Here is a 23742-nt window from a genome sequence, read left to right as displayed (position 1 = left end):
GCTTTGTTAAATTTAGGAGAGTAAAAATGTAATGAGAGAAATTGTGAGTAAAAATAAGTTTACGAGAGTTTAAGAGAGTGTAAGAGTGAAGTTGATTAAAAGAGGAGGGAGAAAAGGGATTAAAAACACTTTAGGATGTCTCCAACGGTCAAATTAATCGTTTGAAAACTGTTATCAATCGGTAACAATTGGTTTCGATCAGTACTGATCGGTACAAGTCGATAACGATCGAAATTTTAACCGTTACTGCTTGGTACAACCCCATAACGCCTGATACGGGGCTAAATCCATGATACTGCCCGGTAGTGGGCAGTTCACATGTCAATCTATTAGCGGACCGATACATACTGTCGGTACCGAGCAATATGGTACGGTATTGCAAACCCCATTCTCACTAACGTTGATCGGCTCTACTGAGAGTAGATTGTTTGTTTCATTCCAACAGAATACCAATCGAATGCGAAATTGATGCAAACCTACTTAGGGGTGATAACTAAGTAGAAGAGGAATCAATGAGTAAATTTTGTGAAAAAAACCTTCAAAAGCTTTGAAGTCTACATGGCGATGTTCGTTAAGGATCCAACAAGCAGTCACCTAGTTCAAACGACATAAGATGTTTGAGAGACTAGCGCATAACAAGGAAGATCTTGTCCTTTATTTGAAGGATCTATAGGAATCAACAAAGATCAGCATAATTCGACTGACCCCACACTAGAGTCAAAGTCATTGGTGAGTTGAAGCAGCATGGTAGATCAAAGTTCGATTACTCAATAATAGCAACAAAGAGCGGTTAAGAGCCTAGAGGCGCATTGCAATAGGAAAAGAAGATTGAAGATTCAATAAAGGCAAGGAGATACAACGTCCATAAAGGCTTCGACAAGGACATCGAAGGAATAATTAGGGAAGAATGTCTTGGACAAAACTATAAACAAGGTGTTTAATGTAATGCTTATGTATATCTATGTCTTTGGTTTTGTTCATGCTTTGCAGTTGCACAATATATAAAGGGCTTGCAGTAGGCTTAACAACCCCATTTTAGTAAGCTTTTGTAATCGTTTCAGACTTGTAAACGTAGATTGTGTGCAATTATCATGTAGAGGCAAAACTACCTAGAAATAGACCATCTAAGCAGCTATTTTGGGGGTTTTCTAGCTCCACAGAGTGGTCGGGAGTGTCACCCATAACACCTAGAAGGCTAGAATTACCCAGGTGGTACATAATTGGATGGGCCTTTGGGTTAGTATTTAGGGTTGATTCATTGCCTTGTTCCGTAGCAGTATCATGTGAGTAATTGAGAGGACGTTTGATCGCGACGGACCACTTTAGACTCTTTGTCATGTGACCGTTCAGAGTTTGCGAAGCCTATGTTCGTAATTTGCATTGCCTATCAAGTGATTGTTGAAGTGGCTACTTGTGGGATCCCAAGTTAAATGCTTCCTCTAACTCGTTTTCTCTTTTACAAGTTCTTAAGGGACCATAAGAGGTTTCGGGAAGGTTGACCCTTTGCGGATAGACACGCAAGGGTGCCACATGTCCTAGGCAAAACTAGCTAAGTTCGTGACAACTCAGTCTCATTAAGTACTCTAATAGCAAAGTTCGAAACATCTGTGAGGACTTTAAAGCAAGGTTCGCCGTATCGTACCGTACCGGCGTTTCGACCCGGGCTCGGTACGGTATGGTACCGGTGTACCGGACGGTACATTAGGGCGTACCGAGCGGTACACCCTGGTGTATCGAATAATTTTATATTTTTTTATACTATAGCACTGTAGCGATACCGGGCGGTCCACGTATCGATAACCTGTCGGACCGATACGTACCGCCCGGTACGGGCGGTACGCTTCGGTATAGCAGACCTTGCTTTAAAGGGCTTCTAGTAATCTAGTAATATGAGCATTAGTTCTCCCAACATAGCAACCTTTAAGTCTTAGAATGTCGCTTCATATATTTCTAACCATTGCCAAGGTTGCTCCTTCAGTAATTCTGTTAGTGGAGCTACGCATTCAAATATCTCGATATGAAGCTCCAATAATAGTTGACGAAACCAAAGAATAATTCAAGCTCTAACACCTTCTTTAGTGTTTACCTCTCCACAATAGTCTGCACCTTCGATTTGTCCATTTGAATCAATTCTTTGTCGACTCGGTATCCCAAGAATAAATCCTCCATCTGAGCAAAGTAGCACTTCTCTCTTTTCACGAACAAAGTTTCTCCTTGAGAATGTTGAAGATTGTTCGAAGGTGCTTGACATAATTCTCAAGCATTTGGTTGTAGACGACAATATCTTCTAAGTAGATGATCACAAATTTATTCAAATACTCCTCAAATAGTTGATTCATGAGAGTGCAGAATGTAGCTAAAGCATTGGTTAAACCGAAAGGCATCACTAAGAACTCAAATGCTCTATACCTGGTCATACAAGTGGTCTTTGCTTCGTCGCCTTCAGTTATCTACACCTGCTAGTACCGCGACCAAAGATCGAGTTTTGAGAAGTACTTTCCCTTACCTAGTTGATCAAACAAGTCTATGATGAGTTGAATAAGATACTTGTTTTTTATCGTCACTTTATTTAGGGCTCGATAGTTGATGCATAATCGGAGGGTCTCATCTTATTTCTTCTAAAAGAGTACTAGAGCTTTGAATGGTTCTTTCGAACTGGGAATAAGACCACTGCTTACCAATTTATCTAACTACTTCCTGAGCTCTACCAACTCCAGAGGGGCCATATGATAAGATGGTCTCGCTGAAGGCTTTACTCCTAACTCTAGCTCAATGCGATGATCCACACCTCTGTGTGAAGGTAAGCTTTTCGACAACTCAGGTAGCATAACATCTGTAAACTCTTTTAAAACGTTCACCACCATAACAGGTTTTTGAATAGGCTCTATATCAAGTGACTTTAGTTTCACTATAGCCACGACATTTAATTTGCCTTTGTGCACCCTTTTCTTGAATTACAGTGCCGATAATTATTGTGAGTCCTTGCTTCCTCGAGAAACTGGAACCATGCAGGGGTCATTGCCTCCTATCAAACATAGGGAGTTTAGAAACAACATTGGCACTATCGTGGCCGAGTGCATGAACTTCATTCTGAAGATCACTTGGAAGCCGTCTAACGGCACCACCATCATAGTTATGCTTCTGCTCCATGTCCCAATTTTAATAGGGACCCCCTTCACTAACCCGGAAATCTACTTGGCCTCCGAGTTCATAGCTTTCATCTGACTTGGGCTCTTCTCTAGATTCAGCCCGAGTCACCTTGCTTTATGGTTGATAATAAAATTGTGGGTCGCTATTATGTCCTCGATTATATAGGTTGTTCGGCCATTTAATTTGATATCCACATATATCAGCTTGTTGCTCCCTGCTTTGTATTGCTTTGCCTTTGCGAGCTCCCACACCTGACCCTGCAATGTATTCAGCAAACATATTGCACCCATCCGGGGTTCCTTGCGACTCTTCATTATCGTTTATGGATTCAGATGTACTAAAACTAAGGGCGACGACCTTTCCCTTATCCAATCTTAGGGGATGGATTGATACTGTCAGCACATTGGGTGCCTGCTTTTGTGGACAGTCTCTCACCATATGCGGTCCTTCGTATAAAAAACATTTGTCGAGCTTTGGGGCTATGCCTTTCAAATTCGACCCATTTTGAGAACTCTTCTTTTTCTGCTCAGTCACAATCTCCTTCCCTCGAGAATACTTAGATGAGCAAATTTTCGAAGATTGTTTCTTCTTCCCCGAGTCCTCTAAGGAAACAAAATCAGTGAACCTTTCAATAGTTACAATTGCCTCGACCAAATCAATAACATTTTATCAATGCAATTATTGTTGCGTCCACGACATCAAGCCATCGAGAAAGCTAAACAACTTGTCCTTCTCAAACATATCTTATATGTCTAGCATTAGTGCCGTGAATTACTTCACATAGTCTCAGATGGAAGTACTCTTGCGTAGTTGTCTTATTTTCCTTCGTGCCATGAACTTGGTGTTCTCAAGTAAGAACTAAGTTATCAGCTCCCGCTTCAAGTCCTCCTATGTATCCACTCGATACCGATCTTATTGGATCTTTTCTCATTAAGTCTGCCACCAAAGTTTTGCATCTCCATTTAAATATATGATTGCTATCAAAACTCCGATTTCTTTCGAATCGAACCTCATTGCTCAGAAGTATTGTTTTATGTCGAATAGAAAGTTCTTGAACTCCTTCATGTCCTTGGCACCATCGTAGCAATGTGGCTCGGGTGCCCTCAAGTTTTATGGTAGAGCAACATGAGTGATCCCTCCAATATAAAGAACCCTTGTGAGCAACGTAATCTTTACCACGAGATCTGCCACAACATCTTGTAGGTCCTATACAGACTCTTGGGTGTTTTCCGTCGATCGATCGACTCAGGATTCAACCTTGTTGATCTAAGATTCTGCCTCTTCTTGCGAGTTCTTTACCTCAAGAAACCTTCGTTGGCCTTGGTAGAGTTCTTTTAAGATCGCTTTAAGAATATTAAGGCAGGTTTACGCAAAAGTAAGCCTCTCCTTATGACTCTTGTGCTTCCAGGTTGGCTCTTTGGATTGCACTTTCTCCTCTTGTGGAGAATAGATAACTTATCACTTGCCATTTTCGCTATCGCGCTCCTCTTGAGTAGCTCTAACAACTTAAGAGCGAGTTTACACTTGTAGCCCACCTGTGGCTACTTAGGGCAATGGTCTGACTTGCCCCGTCTTGCTCGATTCACCATGTTGCTTTGCTATGGTGAGATTGCTAACTTTCGTTGTTTGCTTCAATCACTTGCCCGCTTTAATACCAAATGCCACGGGTTTAGCTAGAATTGCCTAAGTCGTAAGGAACCCTTGTATTCTCTGTACGCAAAGGGTCTGCCTAAATGCACCCTTGCTCAGGCTCCGAAGGACCTATAAAAGAGCAAATTGATTAGTCAAGATTTAAGAAAATAAGCAGAAAATAAGTCCCAACATCTCATAAAAGAGATCAGCTTTACAAGTAATTCAACAAACACTTGGTGTACAAGGGAGAAAAGAGAGAAGGGGAAAACAATGACTATATAAGGCAAATGAATAGTTGTAAGTTTACAAACAAATTGCTCACTAGGTGTTGGGCATGTTTGCAAGTTCCCGTAAACTTTAATTGCGGACTTATGAATCCAATTAACGCCCAACATTACCCCAAATTCCCATCTAATCCTATGCCACCCGAGGGGTTCTAGGGTGCTAAAATGGTTGACATTTTGCTCTGCACCATAGCTTGCTAAAAACGGGTCATGGAACCATGGCACGTGAATACTAAGCTATTTTGGGGTAGTTTTGTCCATTCTGTTGAGCGATTGCTCTACAGCTCTACAAACTATTCTTGCTTATAATTTTCAAGCAAAAACATATAAAACCAAGGCAAAACACATTGTCAAATGAATGTACAAGCAAACAAAAATGACGAATGGTCCGTTCACAAAGGTGTTGCGAGTATGTGATGGCCATCCGTGATAGAATGGCATGATAGGGGATGGGGCTTTGGCTATATATTGAGGGTGACACGATGTCAATAGTGAGCTTGCATTCAGTTCGATAAAAGTGCAAGATTATTATTGGGTCTATGCCTGCCTTTAAAGCCCTTTGTGTACAATCGTTCAACTCATTTGTAAGAGCTTTTGTGCCTAATAAATCTAGTTCGTTTATTTGTCTTGGAGTCCCAATTCTTTACGTCTTTTGTTTACTTGCACGTTCATTAATCTAACCTTTTCCTTTTCTATGCAAGTCCTTAATGGACTGTACAATGTTAAGGTCTAGGGCTAATCTTTGTGAGCAAATGTTAATTGGGTGTTGCATGCCTTAGACAATTCTAGCCAAGGACATGGCGGCGTACTATTTGAGCATGTAAAGCATACAACTGAATCACTATGGTGGGCAGCACGGTGAAACTAGTGTGCTGTATAGGAGGAACAACATGCATATTGATTGTTCCAATATAGAAAGATCTGACTCATCATATAGCAATGAAGCTCAAGTTAGAATATACCAATATGCTAACAATTAGATTGGGAGTTCAAACTCAAAAGAACCCGAAGATCTGGTCAACCGTTGACCATCCGTATCATGCATCAATTCCAGAGTTGGAGGTATCTCTGAGGCTTCTCTAACAAGTTGTTAGACAATGACTATTCCAGAGCTTATCTTTGCTCTTGAGTATCCCAATATTTTCAAGGGGTACGAGTGTAAGATAGAGCAAGCTAATGCAAATGCCAAGCAAGTGTCTAAAGGATCAGGGTTTGCAGGACCATGCATCAAACTGATGATGGTGGCTAGTGGCCACACTGAAAAGTTATAGTTTGATTGGTAGAAATTTAGAAGGGAAATGCTCCCTAAGAACTGGCTGATCAAAAGGGGTGAGGCATTACAATAACAGCAAGTTTATGAGGGACTTGGCTACCCAAGGAGATCTTGATCATAAAGGCTATGAATAAAAGGTCATGAATACCAAACGATGGAGCATGGTATCATGATATCAGCCATGAATGGGGCTGTTAGGACTCTAGCTGGGAGAGTCCTAATTGAGAGGGACATTCATGTAAAACTGTTAGGACTTTAGCTAGGAGAGTCCTAATTAAGAGGGACATTCTGTTAGGACTCTATCTAGGAGAGTCCTAATTGAGAGGGACATTCTGTTAGGACTCTAGTTAGGAGAGTCCTAATTGAGAGGGACATTCATGTTTGAGGTTTTTTCTTAGAGAAGAATTATGAGTTGTAAGGGAATAGGAGTCTTGAGTAGGAGTCCTATTAGGAGTTGGTTAGAAGTAAGAGTCTTAAGTAGGAGTCCTATTAGGAGTTAGGGTTTAGAAGCCCTATAAATAGCCATGTATTCCTCCTCTTTTCTCAAGCAATAGATGAAACTTTTCTGCAGCCTTTGAGCAGCACTTGGAGGGAGGAACCCCTATAGAGTTACAAGGAGGCCGATCCCCTAAAGAGATCAACCCCAAGTTTAGAATCTGCAAGGGTTCTAACACCTGGTATCAGAGCAGCGTTCTTGGCGTCTCGCTGCCCTTCCACAGCCATCCATCAACCCTCTACAACCATCCAAAGCAATTCCCACAATTGCTTAAAAGATCGTCACCGAATTCCGTCATCATCTCCACCACCACGGATCATCCTTTGATCTCCCCGTGAATTGCAACAGGTTCTGGTTTCCTACCTTACTGCTGCTGCAATTTAGTTATCCTTATTCGAAAATTCAAAAAAAAAAAAATCGTTCCTATATTGCTGCATAAACTTTTCGCCACAAAGTTTTCATCTCTACGACGAAAGATACATTGCAGAATTCCAGCCGCATAGCACCATCTGTTTGATCTTGCTACTGTGCTTTTTCTATCCAAATTTCTACGAAATTTTTATGACATCTTTGACACTTCTTAACAATAGATTTCCCTTTAGTTTCATCAAAAAATTCTCAATATAAACTACTGATCTTTTATGTCCAATCTGCTGCACTTGAATTGCAGAATTCAAGCCGCATAGCACCATCTGTTTGATCTTGCTATTCTGCTTTTTCTATCCAAATTTCTACGAAATTTTTATGACATCTTTGACACTTCCTAACAGTGGATTTCCCTTTGGTTTCATCGAAAAATTCTCAATATAAACTACTGATCTTTTATGTCCAATCTGCTGTACTTGAAAATCTATGCTGCAGAAAATTTCAGCTGCATATCGTTGCCTTAACCCATCTATTTGCAATCTTTTTTTAATGAAATTTCTTATACACTTTATAGATCATCTTGGCTTCCATCTAAGATTGATCTATTAAGAAATTCATCTCTAAAAACGATTTTATGTTGCTGCAAATTTTCATCGTAACCCGCTGAAATTTTTCGACGACAATTCTGCAATTGCAACTTGCACCAATTTCCTTGCTATTATACTGCCGAATTTTCTTGATTAAATTAGATATCCTTGCTGTCATATAAACTGTGATTTTGCTATCAATTTCCTCCTCAATTCTCTTAAGTTTATGGCGGAAATTACGTCGAGAAACCGTTGTTTCTTCGACGACAATTCTACTCTTACAAGACAGCACATACTTGCTGCAAATTCTACGGATTTCTGTCAAACCTTTGCTACCATCTACCACAGATCCAAAACTTTCATCCACAACCCTAAAACTCTGCCAAACCACACCCTCAAACTGTACCCAAAACAGCCACAAAACAAGCCTAAATCGTAGCCTACATCCACCGATCCACCAACCCTTTCGACCATCACTTCTCTCAACCTATACATGCCTTTAACCTGACAACAAAAGAGAGATCTTAACATCATAGATTTGGAGGCATATACTATGGCATCTAAGGAGGCAATCGATGCTAAATTCGAAGCCTTGGAGGCGCGAATGGAGGATAAGATTCGGACGCTCTTTACCGAACTCAGATTGGGCCGACTACTAAGCTCGAAAAAATCATATCACGGAGAGAGCTTTGCCCAATCGCACCAGGCTCGAAGAGATGAGTTCCAAGGGAGGGGAGGCTCTATGATCGATCCTAATTATCCACGCATAAGGGTGGACTTCCCTAGATGGGAAGAAGGAGACCCGATTGGTTGGATCTTGCACGCGGAGCGATATTTTCGGTACCATAAAACCGCGGATGCATCTATGGTGAAAATTGCAGCTATACATCTTGAAGGGGATGCTATACAGTGGTTTGACTGGTTTGAACATACTTATGGAGTCCTTTCATGGCAACAATTCAAAGAAGGACTGCTGATCCGCTTCAGACCAACCGATTACGAGAATATTGACGAACAACTAGCAAAGATCCGACAAACCTCCACCATTCAGGAGTACCAAACCAGGTTTGAAAGGTTATCTAATCAAACTCTTGATTGGTCTCAAAAACAGCTATTGAGGACCTTTATTGAGGGCTTGAAGCCGGAGATCCGAGGAGAAGTTAAAGCGCGACAACCGTACACGCTTATGGCAGCCATCTCTTTTGCACGACATCAAGAGGAGCAATTGAACCATGAAGCTCGAAGGACTAGGGTCACTCCTCAACGAGTAATATTGAAGCCCTTAGCCCCCCCTACTGTTGACCGAGTCCCTGCACCAAAAAGGTTGACAAGAGAAGAGCTTCAGGAGCGATCTGCGAAGGGGTTATGTTGGCATTGCGACGAGCCGTGGAGCCATGAGCATCGCTGTAGTAAAGGGAGACTTTTTATCATTGAACCAGTAGAAGAAGAGGTCATTGAACATCCAGAAGAGAGCATTGAACATAAAGAAGAAGATACAGAAGAAGAGCCACAACCGATCGAAGTTACGGTACATGCACTAGCCGGCTACTCAAACCCGCAAATGATGAAAGTTGGAGGCCTTCTCAAACAACAACTGATCACTGTTTTCATCGACACGGGCAACACTAATAATATCCTAAACAGTAAGGTTGCTATCCGAATGGTATTACCTATCGAGAATCATTGCAGGTTTGATGTTAAGGTCACCGACAGACGGATTTTGAAGTATGATCGTAGGCGCCCGCAGGAGAAACTATTGCTGCAGGACCAAGAGATAATTGCAGATTTCTTCCTTCTCCCTCTTAATGATTATGAGGCCATGCTCAGAATTAAATGGTTGATAACATTAGGTGATTTTTCTTGGAATTTTATGAAACTAATTATGAAATTTTACAGTAAGGAGAAACAAGTGATACTGCACGGGAAACGTGGGGGCGACGTAACGATGATTTGCACACAACAAATGAAGAAGGTTTTGCATAAAGCATGCAGTAGCTTTTTGGTACAACTTGAGCAGCAAACCAAGGGAGAGCCAACAAAATTGGAAGATCCAAATCTACTTCCTTTGCTTGCTGAATTTTCAGATATACTACGCAACCTACCTCTTACCCGTCGGCATGATCATTGTATAACGATTCTTCCAGGCCAATCTCCAGCAAATGCTCAGCCATATCAGTATCCACTTCTCCAGAAGGATGAAATAGAAAGGATTGTAAAAGAGATGCTCAAAACAGGAGTTATTCGGCTATGTTGTAGCCCCTACACTTCACCTGTGCTCCCCATACGAAAGAAGAATGGAATATGGCGATTATGTGTTGATTATCGAGCTCTCAATGACATAACCATCAAGGATAAATACCCTATTCCAGTAGTAGATGAGTTGCTAAGGGAGCACAAATCTTCACAAAGCTGGACCTTCGATCCGGGTATCATCAAATACGAGTATGCGAAGAAGACATACCGAAAACCACCTTTTGAACACACAACAACCACTATGAATTTTTGCTTTCTTCATTATAAGGTGGAATATCTTGGGCATATCATATCAGAGGAAGGTGTGGCAGTAGAACCCTTCAAAATTGGGGCAATGCAAAACTGGCTAACCCCGAGGAACATAAAATTGCTACATGGCTTTCTAGGTTTAACAGGCTACTATTGCAGGTTCGTGAAAAACTATAGAGAGATCAGTGCACCACTTACTTCCTTACTGAAAAAAGATGTCTTCCAATGGTCGGACAGAGCCTCCGCTACCTTCGACAAACTTAAGGTAGCCATGATGATGATGCCAGTGCTAACACTACCATATTTCAACCGACCCTTCATTATTGAGGCCGACGCATCTGGAGTCAGAATTGGAGCATTTCTCATGCAAGATGGTCAACCACTCACATACACTAGCAAGGCATTATCTCCCTCCCATCAAAATAAGTCAACATATGATAAGGAGATGCTTGCCATTGTGCGCACAGCAACGAGGTGGAGACCCTACTTGATTGGTCGACGATTTCAAATTAAAACCGACCATAAAAGCCTCAAGTACTTTTTGGAGCGAAAGATATCATCCCCTGAGCAGCAAAAATGAGGGAAAGAGAATGTTCTTGCAGATGCGCTTTTGCAGCTACCCGAGCAAGCTGAAGTTTCGGCCATTTCACTTCCGACCATCAACTTTCTTAAGGATATTAAGATGGAATGGCAGAAAGATTCAGAGACTAATAAGATTATAAAAAAATTGGAGGAAGCACCAAGCTCCGTAACTCATTTCAATTGGGACTCAAAAGAATTACACTATAAGAGTACTAAATTGAAAAGGAGTATGGCATATCACTCACAATATGACGGCCAGATAGAAGTTGTAAATAAGTGCTTGGAGATAGCCCAAAGCCACCCACCAAATATGACTACCCAAGGAGGACTTCAGACTCAGCCAAGTACCATTATTGATCGACGGATTATGACTCGACGACGACGATCCACTACTGAATTGCTAATACAGTGGGCAAACCTACTAATAGAAGATGCCACTTTGGAGAACTATGATGACTTGAAGATCAAATTCCCAAAATTCATGAATCGTCAGCCTCGAGGACAAGGCTGAATTGAAGAGGGCGGGTTTGTTAGGACTCTAGCTGGGAGAGTCCTAATTGAGAGGGACATTAATGTAAAACTGTTATGACTTTAGCTAGGAGAGTCCTAATTAAGAGGGACATTCTGTTAGGACTCTATCTAGGAGAGTCCTAATTGAGAGGGACATTCTGTTAGGACTCTAGTTAGGAGAGTCCTAATTGAGAGGGACATTCATGTATGAGGTTTTTTCTTAGAGAAGAATTATGAGTTGTAAGGGAATAGGAGTCTTGAGTAGGAGTCCTATTAGGAGTTGGTTAGAAGTAAGAGTCTTAAGTAGGAGTCCTATTAGGAGTTAGGGTTTAGAAGCCCTATAAATAGCCATGTATTCCTCCTCTTTTCTCAAGCAATAGATGAAACGTTTCTGCAGCCTTTGAGCAGCACTTGGAGGGAGGAACCCCTATAGAGTTACAAGGAGGCCGATCCCCTAAAGAGATCAACCCCAAGTTTAGAATCTGCAAGGGTTCTAACAGGGGCACGGATGAACCTAGAAGCACAATCAACACTGCTAAATAAATGCATCATGGTGGCAAAACTCAGCTCAATTTTAGGCAACACTTATGGTGCTCTAAAATCTAAATGTGCAATGGAGAAGAGCAGGCAAGCCAAGTATCTAAGTTCAAAGCAAGGAGTACAACACAAGGAGTTTAGACAAAACCAATCAAGGAGCGGGCAAGCCAAGTATCCAAGCTCTGCATAAATTTTTTTTGAAAGGATAAAGATATATTGTATTAAGGTGTCAAAAAGAACGCAGCAAACAAATCAGCAGCATTACATTTGAAGGAGAAACCTTTGATCTCTCTAGGTAGGTGACAAGAAGAGATTACAGCCAAAAAGCTACAAAGCTCTCTAATATTAGAGATGATAGCTTCAAGAAACCATGTGGGACAACAACTCCTCACTTGCATCAATTGGAAGTCACTTTGAAGCAAGGTATGCAATATCATACCGTACCGGAGTTTTGACGTTCGTTCGGTACAGTATGATATTGTATACCGAGCGGTATACTGCTCGTTGTGTGTGTATATATATATATATATATATATATATATATATATAATTTGGCAACGTCGTCGAGGCGACGCGACATCGCCTCATATATATATATATATATATATATATATATATATATATATATATATATATATATATATATATATATATATATATTTCGTTCCGTTCGGTAAGGGGCGATCTGTGTACCGGTCAACTGACGGACCGGTACGTACCGCCCGTACCAGGCGGTATTATTCGAAATTGCATACCTTGCTTTGAAGTAGGGTTCTCGATTTCGATGTGTACTACCCGGTACGGGCAGTACGTACCGGTCCGAGAGGATACTGGTATGCGGACCATCCTCTACTAGGCAATACCAATGTTTCGACCGGTACCGAGATATACCGATCGGTACCGCCCCGGATTTCGACCAGTACCGAGGCATACCGATTGGTACACCCTAGCGTGGTAGGTGAAGGTATTTTTAAGGTTTTAGGGTGTACCATCGGTACGCCGTAGCATACTGACAGTACAAACCGATACGTACTATACCGAGCAGAGCTCGGTATGTTGATACGGACCGGCATTCAAAACCTTGTTTTGAAGTGCTTGAAACAAGGGATAATACAAATTCACTTGGAGGAGATGGTAAAGGAACCCAAGATGTGAGGGGCAAATTTATTTCCTTACTTTTGCAGCCTTTTTTTGGGTTTTTTTCTTCTAAACTTGCTTGTAGAGCATTCTGAGTGGTCATCATGCAAAGCCAAAAGTGGCCTAAAATCCCTGCAAAAACTCCACACTATGCAGAAGAAAATGGATTTGACAACACAACACAAAACTAGCAATGTTTTGTGTTCATTAGCCATCTCAATCCCTTTGAAACCCCGGATGGCACGCTAAGGGATGAAGGCCTTGGTTATATGTCGAAGGGTTGTAGTGTCTTTAACAGACCCGCTTTCTGTTCAACAAAATGTTAGGTGATCATTTGTCCCTTTTTGAACCTTGTGTGTGATCATTCAGCCCATTTGTGAAAATTATTTGTACCTAATAAAATCTAATTACTTTGTTTTGCTTATAAATTTGGTTTCCTTGTCTCTTTTGCTGGCAACAAGAGTAACCTTTTCCTTTTCCTTGCAGGTCCTTATTGGACTGCACAAGGTTAAAGTCTAGGTTGCCTCTTGAAAGCATGTGTTGCTTGGGTGCCACACACCTTAAGCAATCCTAGCTAAAGACAAGACAGACCAATATCAAAACCTTACTGATCAAGACCAAGACCAGTGCTTGAACCAATAACTTACAAAACTAGTAATGTACAAGTCTTTTAAATCCAGGTTTCCATTATCAAAAAGGGAATGAATTACCTAAAACAATTTGAAAAATACACCATGCCTTATTTGTCCTCTAGTTGCAAACAAGAACTTGGTAAGGAAATGAACATAAATACAATATTTCAATACAAGTAGCCCAGGTCACCTTAACTTAAACAAGATAAAAGAATAAGAAAGGTATCCATGTCTACCATGTAGCAATACTTGAAATGGACTGACTTGCAAATGACAACCTTATTTACTCAAAAGTTGAAACCAATCTTAAAGATCTAAAATCAAATTGAAAAACCAAATGCACAAGTTGCTTCTATTGGTGAATCATATGGTGATCCACTATAGCCACCTATAAAACATGCCATAGTTCAACAAGAGGCAGTTTAAAGTAGTAGTATTCATCATGATGATTACAAAAGCTTTCCAACTAAAAGAACTCTAGTTGGATATTTATGCTTACAATTTCATAAGACAACACCAGAACACATCTTGAGCCTAATAATTCCGATCGAGTTAATCAACTACTCTATATCTAGAAAGATGAAATATGCAAATGAAGTCGGTGAACTGATGTTTCATTGTTGGTGTGCCAATTTGTGGTGTTCGTGAATGTGATCATCATCTATCCCTTGGATCAAAAAACAAAACTTAAGACAATAGTTATTGTAGCCAAGATGAAAGTGTTGGCTTGATATGTGGCTACTAGAAAAAATAGAACAATTAGTAGCAAAACGTAGCAAAAAATAGAAAAAATTGTAGCAAAACATTTTCACTCATGAACAATGAGGTGCAGCCTTGATAAAGAATAAAATGACGGATCCCATTTAAAATGGTATGGACATGTTTGTCATCAGATGAGGTAAATCGATTACAATTAGCAGTGTGAGGTTATGTAGAGAAAAACCTAACAGAACTTTACTACAAAAAAAATGCCTCGATAGAGAGTAAAATGACGGATCTCATTTAAGAAGGTATGGACATGTTTGTCATTAGAAGAGGTGAATCAATTACAATTACTAGTGTGAGGATATATAAAGTAAGAGCTAACAGAACTTTACTAGAAAAAAATAAAAAGTAGATTCAAACTACGGACACTATCCTATGCAGAGCTCAATAACTGGAAGAGATCCAGGCAGCCAACCCCAAATAACATCAAGGCTTGTTGTTTTTGCAGTAATCACATTGTTCAGTATGATAGTGGTTTAAGATTTTTGTGCTAGAAGATATGCAAAAGTCATATCTAACAAGAAGAGAGGAATGTCTCTTAGTTCAGTAACAATTCTAAGAACCATGAACTTTGCACAAATAATAATGTGCCAGCTGTGTATAAAAATCAATCAAGAATAATGACCACACATGACGTGGAATGATACTTCACTCTTCGTCACTGTATTAGCATGTATGTTCCATGCCACACCTTAATCCTTATCAAGTCTTTTACATAATGATTCTGATGAAACGAAAAAGTCAAATACATTGCTTCTCATTTTTAAAGAACAAAATGTCATCTGTAGGTCAGTATAACATACCAGACACAAGACCTTAAACATCTGATCAGTATACCATAACTTCTCCTGTGAAAACCTACAAAAGATATGGAGCACCATAAGGCTATATCCAATTTGTTCAAAACCTTTGACAATATTGCTGCAAAATAATCTTCCAACTAATATGTCTCTCATATTGAACAATCATCATGATCCTTTCACAAGGACAAGTCTCATGATTCTCTGAGCTTCAACAATGGAAAAAAAAGTTATTAATAAATGAATAATTTTCAACTACCTATTAGTGTTCTAAAAGTAGTAACATATTAATCTTAGTCTTAGTCAATATATTTTTGAGTTTCAAAACTTAAAAGAAGAATAACAACCATTCATGATAAGTAGCAAATATGCACAAAAGTATTTGTCTACTTGAAACATATGCATAAATTGTTAAGTCAAAAATCCATATGCGTTCAATGTCTTAAAGCCTCATGAGTATGATTTGTGTCCAAAATATGTACATCTTCTATCATCTATGTTGCTGACCCAATAAGCATCTATGTATGCTTCAACATATACGTTGTCTCTCTTCTTAAACATCAACCCTTTGCTTGGAGTTCATTTGAGATATTGGAGAATTCTAAAGACAGCCATCATATGTTCTTCATTAGATGAGTGTATAAACTGACTTACAACACTACAACAAAAGCAATGTCTGGTCTAGTATGTGATAAAATTAATTAATTTTCTAACCTTACATGATATTGTCCCTTATCCACCTCATTATTTGTTATTGCACTTAGCTTCTGGTTGTGCTTAATAGGTGTTTCAAATGGTTTGCAACCCAATAAACAAGTTTGCAAGTGTAAAATCCAGTGTATATTTCCTTTGTGATATTGAGATACCCTCCTTGGTTCTAGCCACCTCTATATCCAAGAAGTACCTTAATGATCCAAAATTTTTGTTTCAAACTCTGTCAAGAAAGTCTTTAGTTTCTCTAGTTCAACAAGATCATCACCTGTCAAGATAATATCATCTACATACACAATGAGTATTGAGACCTTTCTACTGCCAAAGTTTTCCAGTTATTACTACAAAGAGTACCTCCTATCTTTCTTATTGTCTTCGGTGTTTAAAAGTATCTTTGAGCTTGCTAAGGCAGAGTTTTCCACTATATGCTTGCCATAATTTGCCTCATTACTATGTAGTAATTCTTGTGGGCTTTCAGCACTTCGAACTAGAGTAGACGCTTCATCAAGATCAAGAAAAGGTTCTCTACTAAGAACATGATCACGTACCTGATCAAATTCAGAATTTAACCTCAATAAGAATTGAAATGCCCTCTCCATCTCCAACAAGTTTCTCAGAGTTTTAGTATCGGCAGCAGATTCCATTTTCAAATTTTGATATAGGTCTAATTCAGCCAATAGACCTTGCAGATTATTATAGTAATCTGTGACACTTGAGGTACCTTGCTTCATCTTTTGAATTTGCCTTTTGATTTGAAAATTTTGAGAAGTAAAACTTACTTTGAAATAGGTTTTATTGATAGCATCCCAAATATCTCTGGCCATAAGAAAAAGAAGGTATGTATTGCTAATTTCTAGTTGCATAGAGTGAAGCAGTCACGACATCATCTCCACGTTCTTGATCTCCCAAGTTTTGCATGAAGCATCATCCAAGGCCAGTGCCTTTGCGGCCGGCCCCATTCACATATTTAAACTTTCTTGTACTCATTAGAGAGATCTTCATGGAATGAGATCACTGCATAAAATTTCTTTTGCTTAGTTTAACGTGTAGAGATCTGGAGGGTATGACTCTTTTGTTATGAGGCCCCAAGTTTTCTTGTACTCATTAGAGAGATCTTCATGGAATGAGATCACTGCATAAACAAAAAGAGGCCCCATGTCTGAAACTCCTAAGTTTGTTTCTTGTACTCATCCAAGTTTGTTTCATGAAACAAAAAGAGTCACTAAAGAGGACTTTCAGTAATGAAGGCTGAGAGAAAGAAACAAATTTGCCGTATGTTATAATCGGCAAAGAAAAAAATCAGAACCTAACCTTTCTCTGTTACTATGAACAGGAAAATATAAGAAGAGAATTTCACTTTTTTCTATATTGTTGCTTGTATACATGATGAAGTCATGATGAAGTACATACAGACAAAATAGAGAAAAAAAAAGGGAAAGAACTATCTAAATAGATTTAGGAGCCAATCTAGGTAATATAGAGCTAGTAGATGTAGACAAATAAGGTAATATAATTAGGAAGGAATCAATAATTATATCCTGGTCTTTCATACCAAATAAGGTAGTTATTCGAGAATTAAATCACAGCAGATCTTGACAGACCTCAGCACATGCTTCATAGTATTTTAAAATGATTTCCTACTTATAAACTTCATATAGCAAGCCTAGTTGGTTGCAATAGAATTATCAACAAGCTGGTAATCAATCTTGAACATTTGTGTCTTTTTGCCCTCCTTTTTAATCTTAGGAATCACCTATTTTCTCACTCTTCTCTTAATGTGAGCCTCTAGCTTTTTATTTAAATGGAAAATGACTCTAGAATCCACATCAACCAATGTACATTCCTAATATAACATAAAAGTTATGTACAGGACTTAAATTGCTTTGATACTCCAACTAGCAACATATATGACACTAAACTGGACAATCAAAGTCAGGATTTTGTCCTAAAGTCAATTAGAACGAATATAAAGCTTACTTCCAACTTCCAAGTTCCCCATTAGTTGCAACTTGCAATTGCCTGACTGATCACAAAAAACATCAATCCTGATAAATTTAGACAAATATGGTGTGGATAACATACAATGACAGAATAAACATTTTTAGGAAGTGTTACAGGTTCTCCCTGATCTGGAGAGGACTGATTCATAGTTTGGAGGGTTCTAAGATTGGTACACCTTTTATGCTGCTAGTGGCAAATGTCTCGAGGTCCAGCATCACAGATTGGTTAAGGATAAGCCATTAGAATCGTCTGGTAGTTAACATGTGCACCTGGTCATGTGTTCACAAATAATATGTTGGAAAATTACCAAAGACTAGATTGGATAATTGATATACTGAAGACATGAAGATACTCCGAATTGAGATTTGACAAAATTGGTGAACTGTCATCTTTATACAAACTATTAAACTGATGGAGGTACAAGTTTGATAGCAGACAGGATTTGGAAAGTCACCATAAGAGAGAAGATATTCCTGTGGCTAATCCTCCCTCCCTCCCTCTGGTGCTCACCTTCCTCACAACCCCTTGCGATTCACACCTCCCATATGACGCCCGGCAACCCACTGCTTGTGCTGCCTGCTACCGGCCTGGGTACCCTTCCCCGCTCCTCTAACTCCTCTGCTTTGTTTTACTCCTCTCCTCTTCCTTCTACTCCTGTATGTCTCCTCCTCCTCCTCCTTCCTTATCGGTACCATGACACATACCATGTGTCAGTACACCACCGTACTTGTACTAGTCTGGTACCTGAGAATTAAACCTTGTCTTTACTATTTTTTTCAAAAATTTTTGATGGATTTTGACAGTTGTCTTTTATAAATTTATTTCTTTTTAATTCTTCCACAAACCTTCTCTCTATCTTTTGACTTAGATTCTCGCTCTTGCATTTCTCCTATTGTTGCTGTGTGCTGCCTGACCTCTGTCACTCGACTGCATCACCACTACTATCACTGCTTCTTCTGCCACCTCTGGTACTCCTCTTCCTCCTCCTCCACTTCTCCTCTTCGTCTGCCTCATCCTTTGTTGCTCCTCTTTCTTCTTCATCTTTCCTCCCACTCTGTCAGTCCGCCTCTTCCTCCTTCCTCCTACCTCATCTCTCCATTTTTCTATTTGGTCCACGTCCACTGTGGTTCACCAACATACCGTGTGACAATATACCAGTATACACTGGACCAATACAATTTTGTTGAAAACTAATGCAGACCAAATGGCTTAAAAAATTAAGCAATGTTTCACTCAGTAAGAAATGTCCAAGATTTAGTTGATGAGAATAGTCACCAGCTCAAGTTTTGGAAAATAATGGCTACTGAAAAGAGGATTGAAAGTATGGATTCTGTGTTGAACTTGAACCTTCTTTAGTTTTTGTCCTTTTCCTAGGGTCTGAATTTCAGATTGGAGGATTATCTCCTGGGTCTTTTTTTTCCCTTCTTTTGGAAAATAATGGCTGCTGAAAAGAGGATTGAAAACAGTTATTGTTTTCTTCTCTTGTGTCTCACCCTCTGTTTCAGTTCCTCTATAATAACAAAGTTGACAGGTAAAACTGCATAACAAAAGCTCAACAGAACTGTTTGTCCAGTAGTAATCCATCAAAGGTTCTGTATCAACGATGCTACCTAAAAAGATAGTAACTCCTTTGATCACTTTATTTCCAAAACATAACAAAAGAGAAAAGCAAACAATCTACTAAACATCATTTAATATCCTTGTGTATCACCTTAGCCTTTGACATTGATAAGCTTTGACGCTAATAGCAAAATTACCTAGCCAACTAACTACCAGACAATTATGTCAAAGTTATAGTAAGTATTCTAGGATTTTAGATAACCAACAAAAATCAAATAACAAGAATTTCCATCTACGATTTAAATAAATATTGCTTGACATGTTTTTCTTGCTTCATGAGTGTAGTTTGTGAAAGTGAAAACAAGTAAAAACGATAAATTGATGTATCAGAATTGGGATAAAAATAACATGGTACTCAGAAGTCATAAATGCCAAACTAAGGAGGATATGAAATTGCTAGATCTGTGCACGGATGCCCTTCAACAGAGACATGAAGACAAAGTATTTCTATGCCCATTTATTGTGATAACAATAACTATGCATCAATTTGGCATTATGATTAACAGTAAAATTACTTCACAATTGCATTTATTTAGCAGTCATGAATATCAATAGTTATCATATTAGCTTAGTTTAAGTCAAAACTTCACATTTTCCCTTACTTGTCAACAATCGAGCAAATTTTGGCAGTTAGATCACCCTTGAAATCTTGATCACTAACTTCTAGATAATCAATAAGTTCCTTTGTCAAAGGCTTCACATTTGTCTCATTGACTAAAAGAAAAACAAGATCTAGGGCCCTCTTCTGAATGGAGGCATCAGAGTCCTGACAATATGTCAATACATCAGATATGATGGTTCTCAATAGGCATCAGAATACAGCATACTATAAAAAGTGATCAGAAAAATTTATAACATGAAGCCTTAATTCATCCGTGCTAAAAACAACAAGGATATGATGCACAAGTAATGCTCAAGCTACTGAAGAATGAAAAGAAATAACTGCAAACTATACCATTTATTATCATAAAAAATGGTAAAGAATACAAATGGAAGATGGACAAGAAAAAAATTAGTACCTTCTCTTGGGATAAAATACATGATATAAGTTTGTGACACAACCACTAAGCTATGTTCGAGAGAAAGGAGAACAATAACAAAGAGAGAGAAGCTGAAAAAAATTTCCACAAGCAATAAATTTTCCAAACTCTGCTTCTTCCACAGAAAGATTTTCCTTAATAGATGGCACTGTAATAAATATAAAAATGAAATTTAAAGTCTGAGTATGAATTTATTTAGCATCCAAAAGAAATTTTCAAAAATTCTACAGCTCGAGTTGTATTAAGGTTTTGATCTCGTAATGTACTGACATATCGAGCTTTACTCGGTATGGTGTGGTATGACATATCATACATACCATATGGACAGGTATCAGGTATGTACCGCTCGTACCAGGTGGTATGGTACGGTATTCAAATCCTTGGAATTTAGCATTTAACAATGGATTAAGTCTAAATCAGCAAAAACTTTATCAGCCACAGTGACTTGTATTCTTTAGGAACTTTAGGTTTTTGTTTCACAAGGCTTGCAATTTCATCAGGACCAGTCTATATTGGCCAGGATTACCAGTCCATGCATGAACCAGTATGCAGATGGCCCCAATTTTAGTTGGTTAGGTCGGATCTAATTTAAAAAAATAAACCTTTAAATTAAATTCACGGAGGAGATGATGAGGTGGAATAGGAGGAAGAAGAGGAGGTAGGAGGAGGAGGCGACAGCAATATGGAGCAGGAAAGAGATGGCAGCACCATGGCAGTGATGAGGAAGCATGGCACAGGGAAGAGGAGGCAAAGTAGGGGAAATGAGAAAGAGAAAGAGACAGAATCAGAGAGAAAAAGATATAGAAAGAGAGAGGGAGAAGAGAAAACAAAATTATAGAGACAGGAAGATGAAGAAATGGAAGGGAGAGAGAAGGAAAAACTGGATTGAAAACTATGACAACTGTCATAAATTATTAAAAAATTATATCAGTACTAGGCCATAGGCTGACCACCATGGTAGCTGTCTCTTCCGCTGCCCAGTAAGCCTCTCACCAGGTGATACAGCTTATCCAGGACAGAAGCTTGAGAAATTGCACAGTCCACATGCTGGTTCCCTGTCCACTAAAATGGAACCCTAGCAATACGGTCAATATTTGAAACCTTGACTATGGGTGCTTCTCTCATTGGTTTTTCAACCTTAAATTTCACTCATGTCACAGATTTATTGATTCTTTTGTAAATTTATAAATATCCTTTAAATAAGAGAGAGAGAGAGAGATGGATGAGATGAGAAGAGAAACAACAATATGTAAATGAAAACATATAGCAATGCTGATACCAACTATTTAGGATTAGAAAACCCTTCCCTTCAAATCAATAAAAATAAAATCCATACCAACCAGTCCTGAAAATCTATATCCAGAAAATTGAAAAATGTCACTTGTCATGCCATGGATACAAACTTAAAGAGGAAAGAGGTAGTAAAAAAAACATATTAAGATTAGATGGCGAATTTTAAAGACAACACATGGAATTTCAGATAGAATGGAAAAAGAGTTGGCCATGTGGACTATGATGATCACTAAGATTGACATGACAAAGGAGATTCTCAAGGAATCTAAAGGAAAAGATACAACTATAGTAGTAAGTTGATAGTGGTGCGAGGAAGTTCAAAAAGCAAATGCAGTTAAAAGATGACCTTTTTAGATTGGCTAAATTGTAATAGTGAAAAGAACTTTATAAGATATATAGCTGCTAAAAAAGAGACAAGATCCAACGATTAGGTACTACGGATAGTGAAAAAGATATATTTTGAATTTGCTAAATCTAGGGAAAGAAAGATAGGGATTTATGTAATATTAGAAATATTAAGGAATAATATCAAAATATACCTATTAACAATAAGGAGATTAAGGAAAGATGAACTGGTTATTTCTATAAATTATTTAGTTTCTAAAAAAACATGGATTTAAATAATAGAAGAAGGTTTAGTAATCATAGATTTGTTCCTAAATTTAAAGCATATAAAGTGAAAGAAGTTGTCAAAAAGATAAAGATAGATAAGAGCATGGGACCAGTTTAGAAGAGTTTAGGTCATCAAGAGATATTTTGGTTGACTAGTTTATTTAACAAAATTTTGAGATTTAGAATGATGCCTAATGAATGAATCATAGTCTTCTAGAACCAATCTATAAGAAGAGAAATATGAAAAACTAATTTTAGAGGAATTATGATAATGAATTATCAAATTAGCAATTAAAGTTTAAATAAGTGAAACATATATATTCCAAATTTGATTTGGTTTTATGCATAAATATCAATAACAGAAGCCATTAATTTATCAAGATAATTAATGAAAATATATAAATATATAAATCAATATTTTCATAGTGTTCTCATTGATTCAAAAAAGCCTATGTCCCTAAGATGTATTGTGGCATATTTTAGAAAAGAAAGATGTCTACTAATTATATTGATATTATAAAATATACATATGATAGTGTAGTAACAAGTGTTAGAAATATAAGAAATGAGAATACCTCTCATGTTTTCTATTAGTTAGAAATGCATCAAAGATCAACTTCAAATTCTTATCTTTTTACATTGGTAATAGATAAACTTACTTATATGTACAGCATGCATCTCCATGTTGCATTATTATTTTGTTAATGACAGTATATTTAGCTGATAAAAGTTTAAATAGAATTAATTCTAAACTTGAGATGTGGAGATTAAGCTTATAAATTAAAGGTCTTAAATTAAAAAAGATCAAAAGTGAATATATGAAATGTAATACTAAGAAAATAACTATGGATACAATTAAATTGGAAGGACAAGAATTTCTAACAAGTAAAAAAATGTTACATATCTTAGATCGTATACAACAAGATAGAGAGATTGTTAAAGATAGAAAATTCAACTTCATGTACATCAATCTCTACCAACTAATATATATTGGTTTGGGCATGAACTAGGATACAGACTGCCCTATTTCACGCAATTTGATATAGTTTTTTATTTTTATTACGCGCTACTTTGTTTTATTATGCCCCATCACCCAATGTGCTATGTCTCCTCTTTGTTGTCTGTCACTAAATTATTATCACTCACTTCATCTCTGATACATCTCCTCCTCTTATTCTCTTCTCCCTCCTTTCTTATCCTCTCTATAATAAG

The 23742-nt window shown here is 38.2% G+C and overlaps 1 protein-coding gene across 2 annotated transcripts in view; it reads right to left on the bottom strand.

The window, feature by feature from the left end:
* The window catches only part of LOC135625657 (AP-1 complex subunit gamma-2-like), a 104099-nt gene that overhangs the window by 34835 nt on the left and 45522 nt on the right, over positions 1-23742 (bottom strand). For both annotated transcript variants that reach the window (XM_065130737.1, XM_065130736.1), the window contains exons 8-9: positions 20188-20351; positions 15257-15311 (exon numbers count right to left, since the gene is read on the bottom strand). In XM_065130737.1, the coding sequence (XP_064986809.1) occupies positions 15257-15311; positions 20188-20351 (219 nt within the window). The remainder of the gene's footprint in view (positions 1-15256; positions 15312-20187; positions 20352-23742) is intronic.

The sequence above is a fragment of the Musa acuminata genome, chromosome BXJ2-10 (genome assembly GCF_036884655.1).
Source record: "Musa acuminata AAA Group cultivar baxijiao chromosome BXJ2-10, Cavendish_Baxijiao_AAA, whole genome shotgun sequence".
Classification (NCBI taxonomy): Eukaryota; Viridiplantae; Streptophyta; class Magnoliopsida; order Zingiberales; family Musaceae; genus Musa; species Musa acuminata.
The sequence above is the reverse complement of the archived record's forward strand: the minus strand, read 5'-3'. Positions and strand labels throughout refer to the sequence as shown.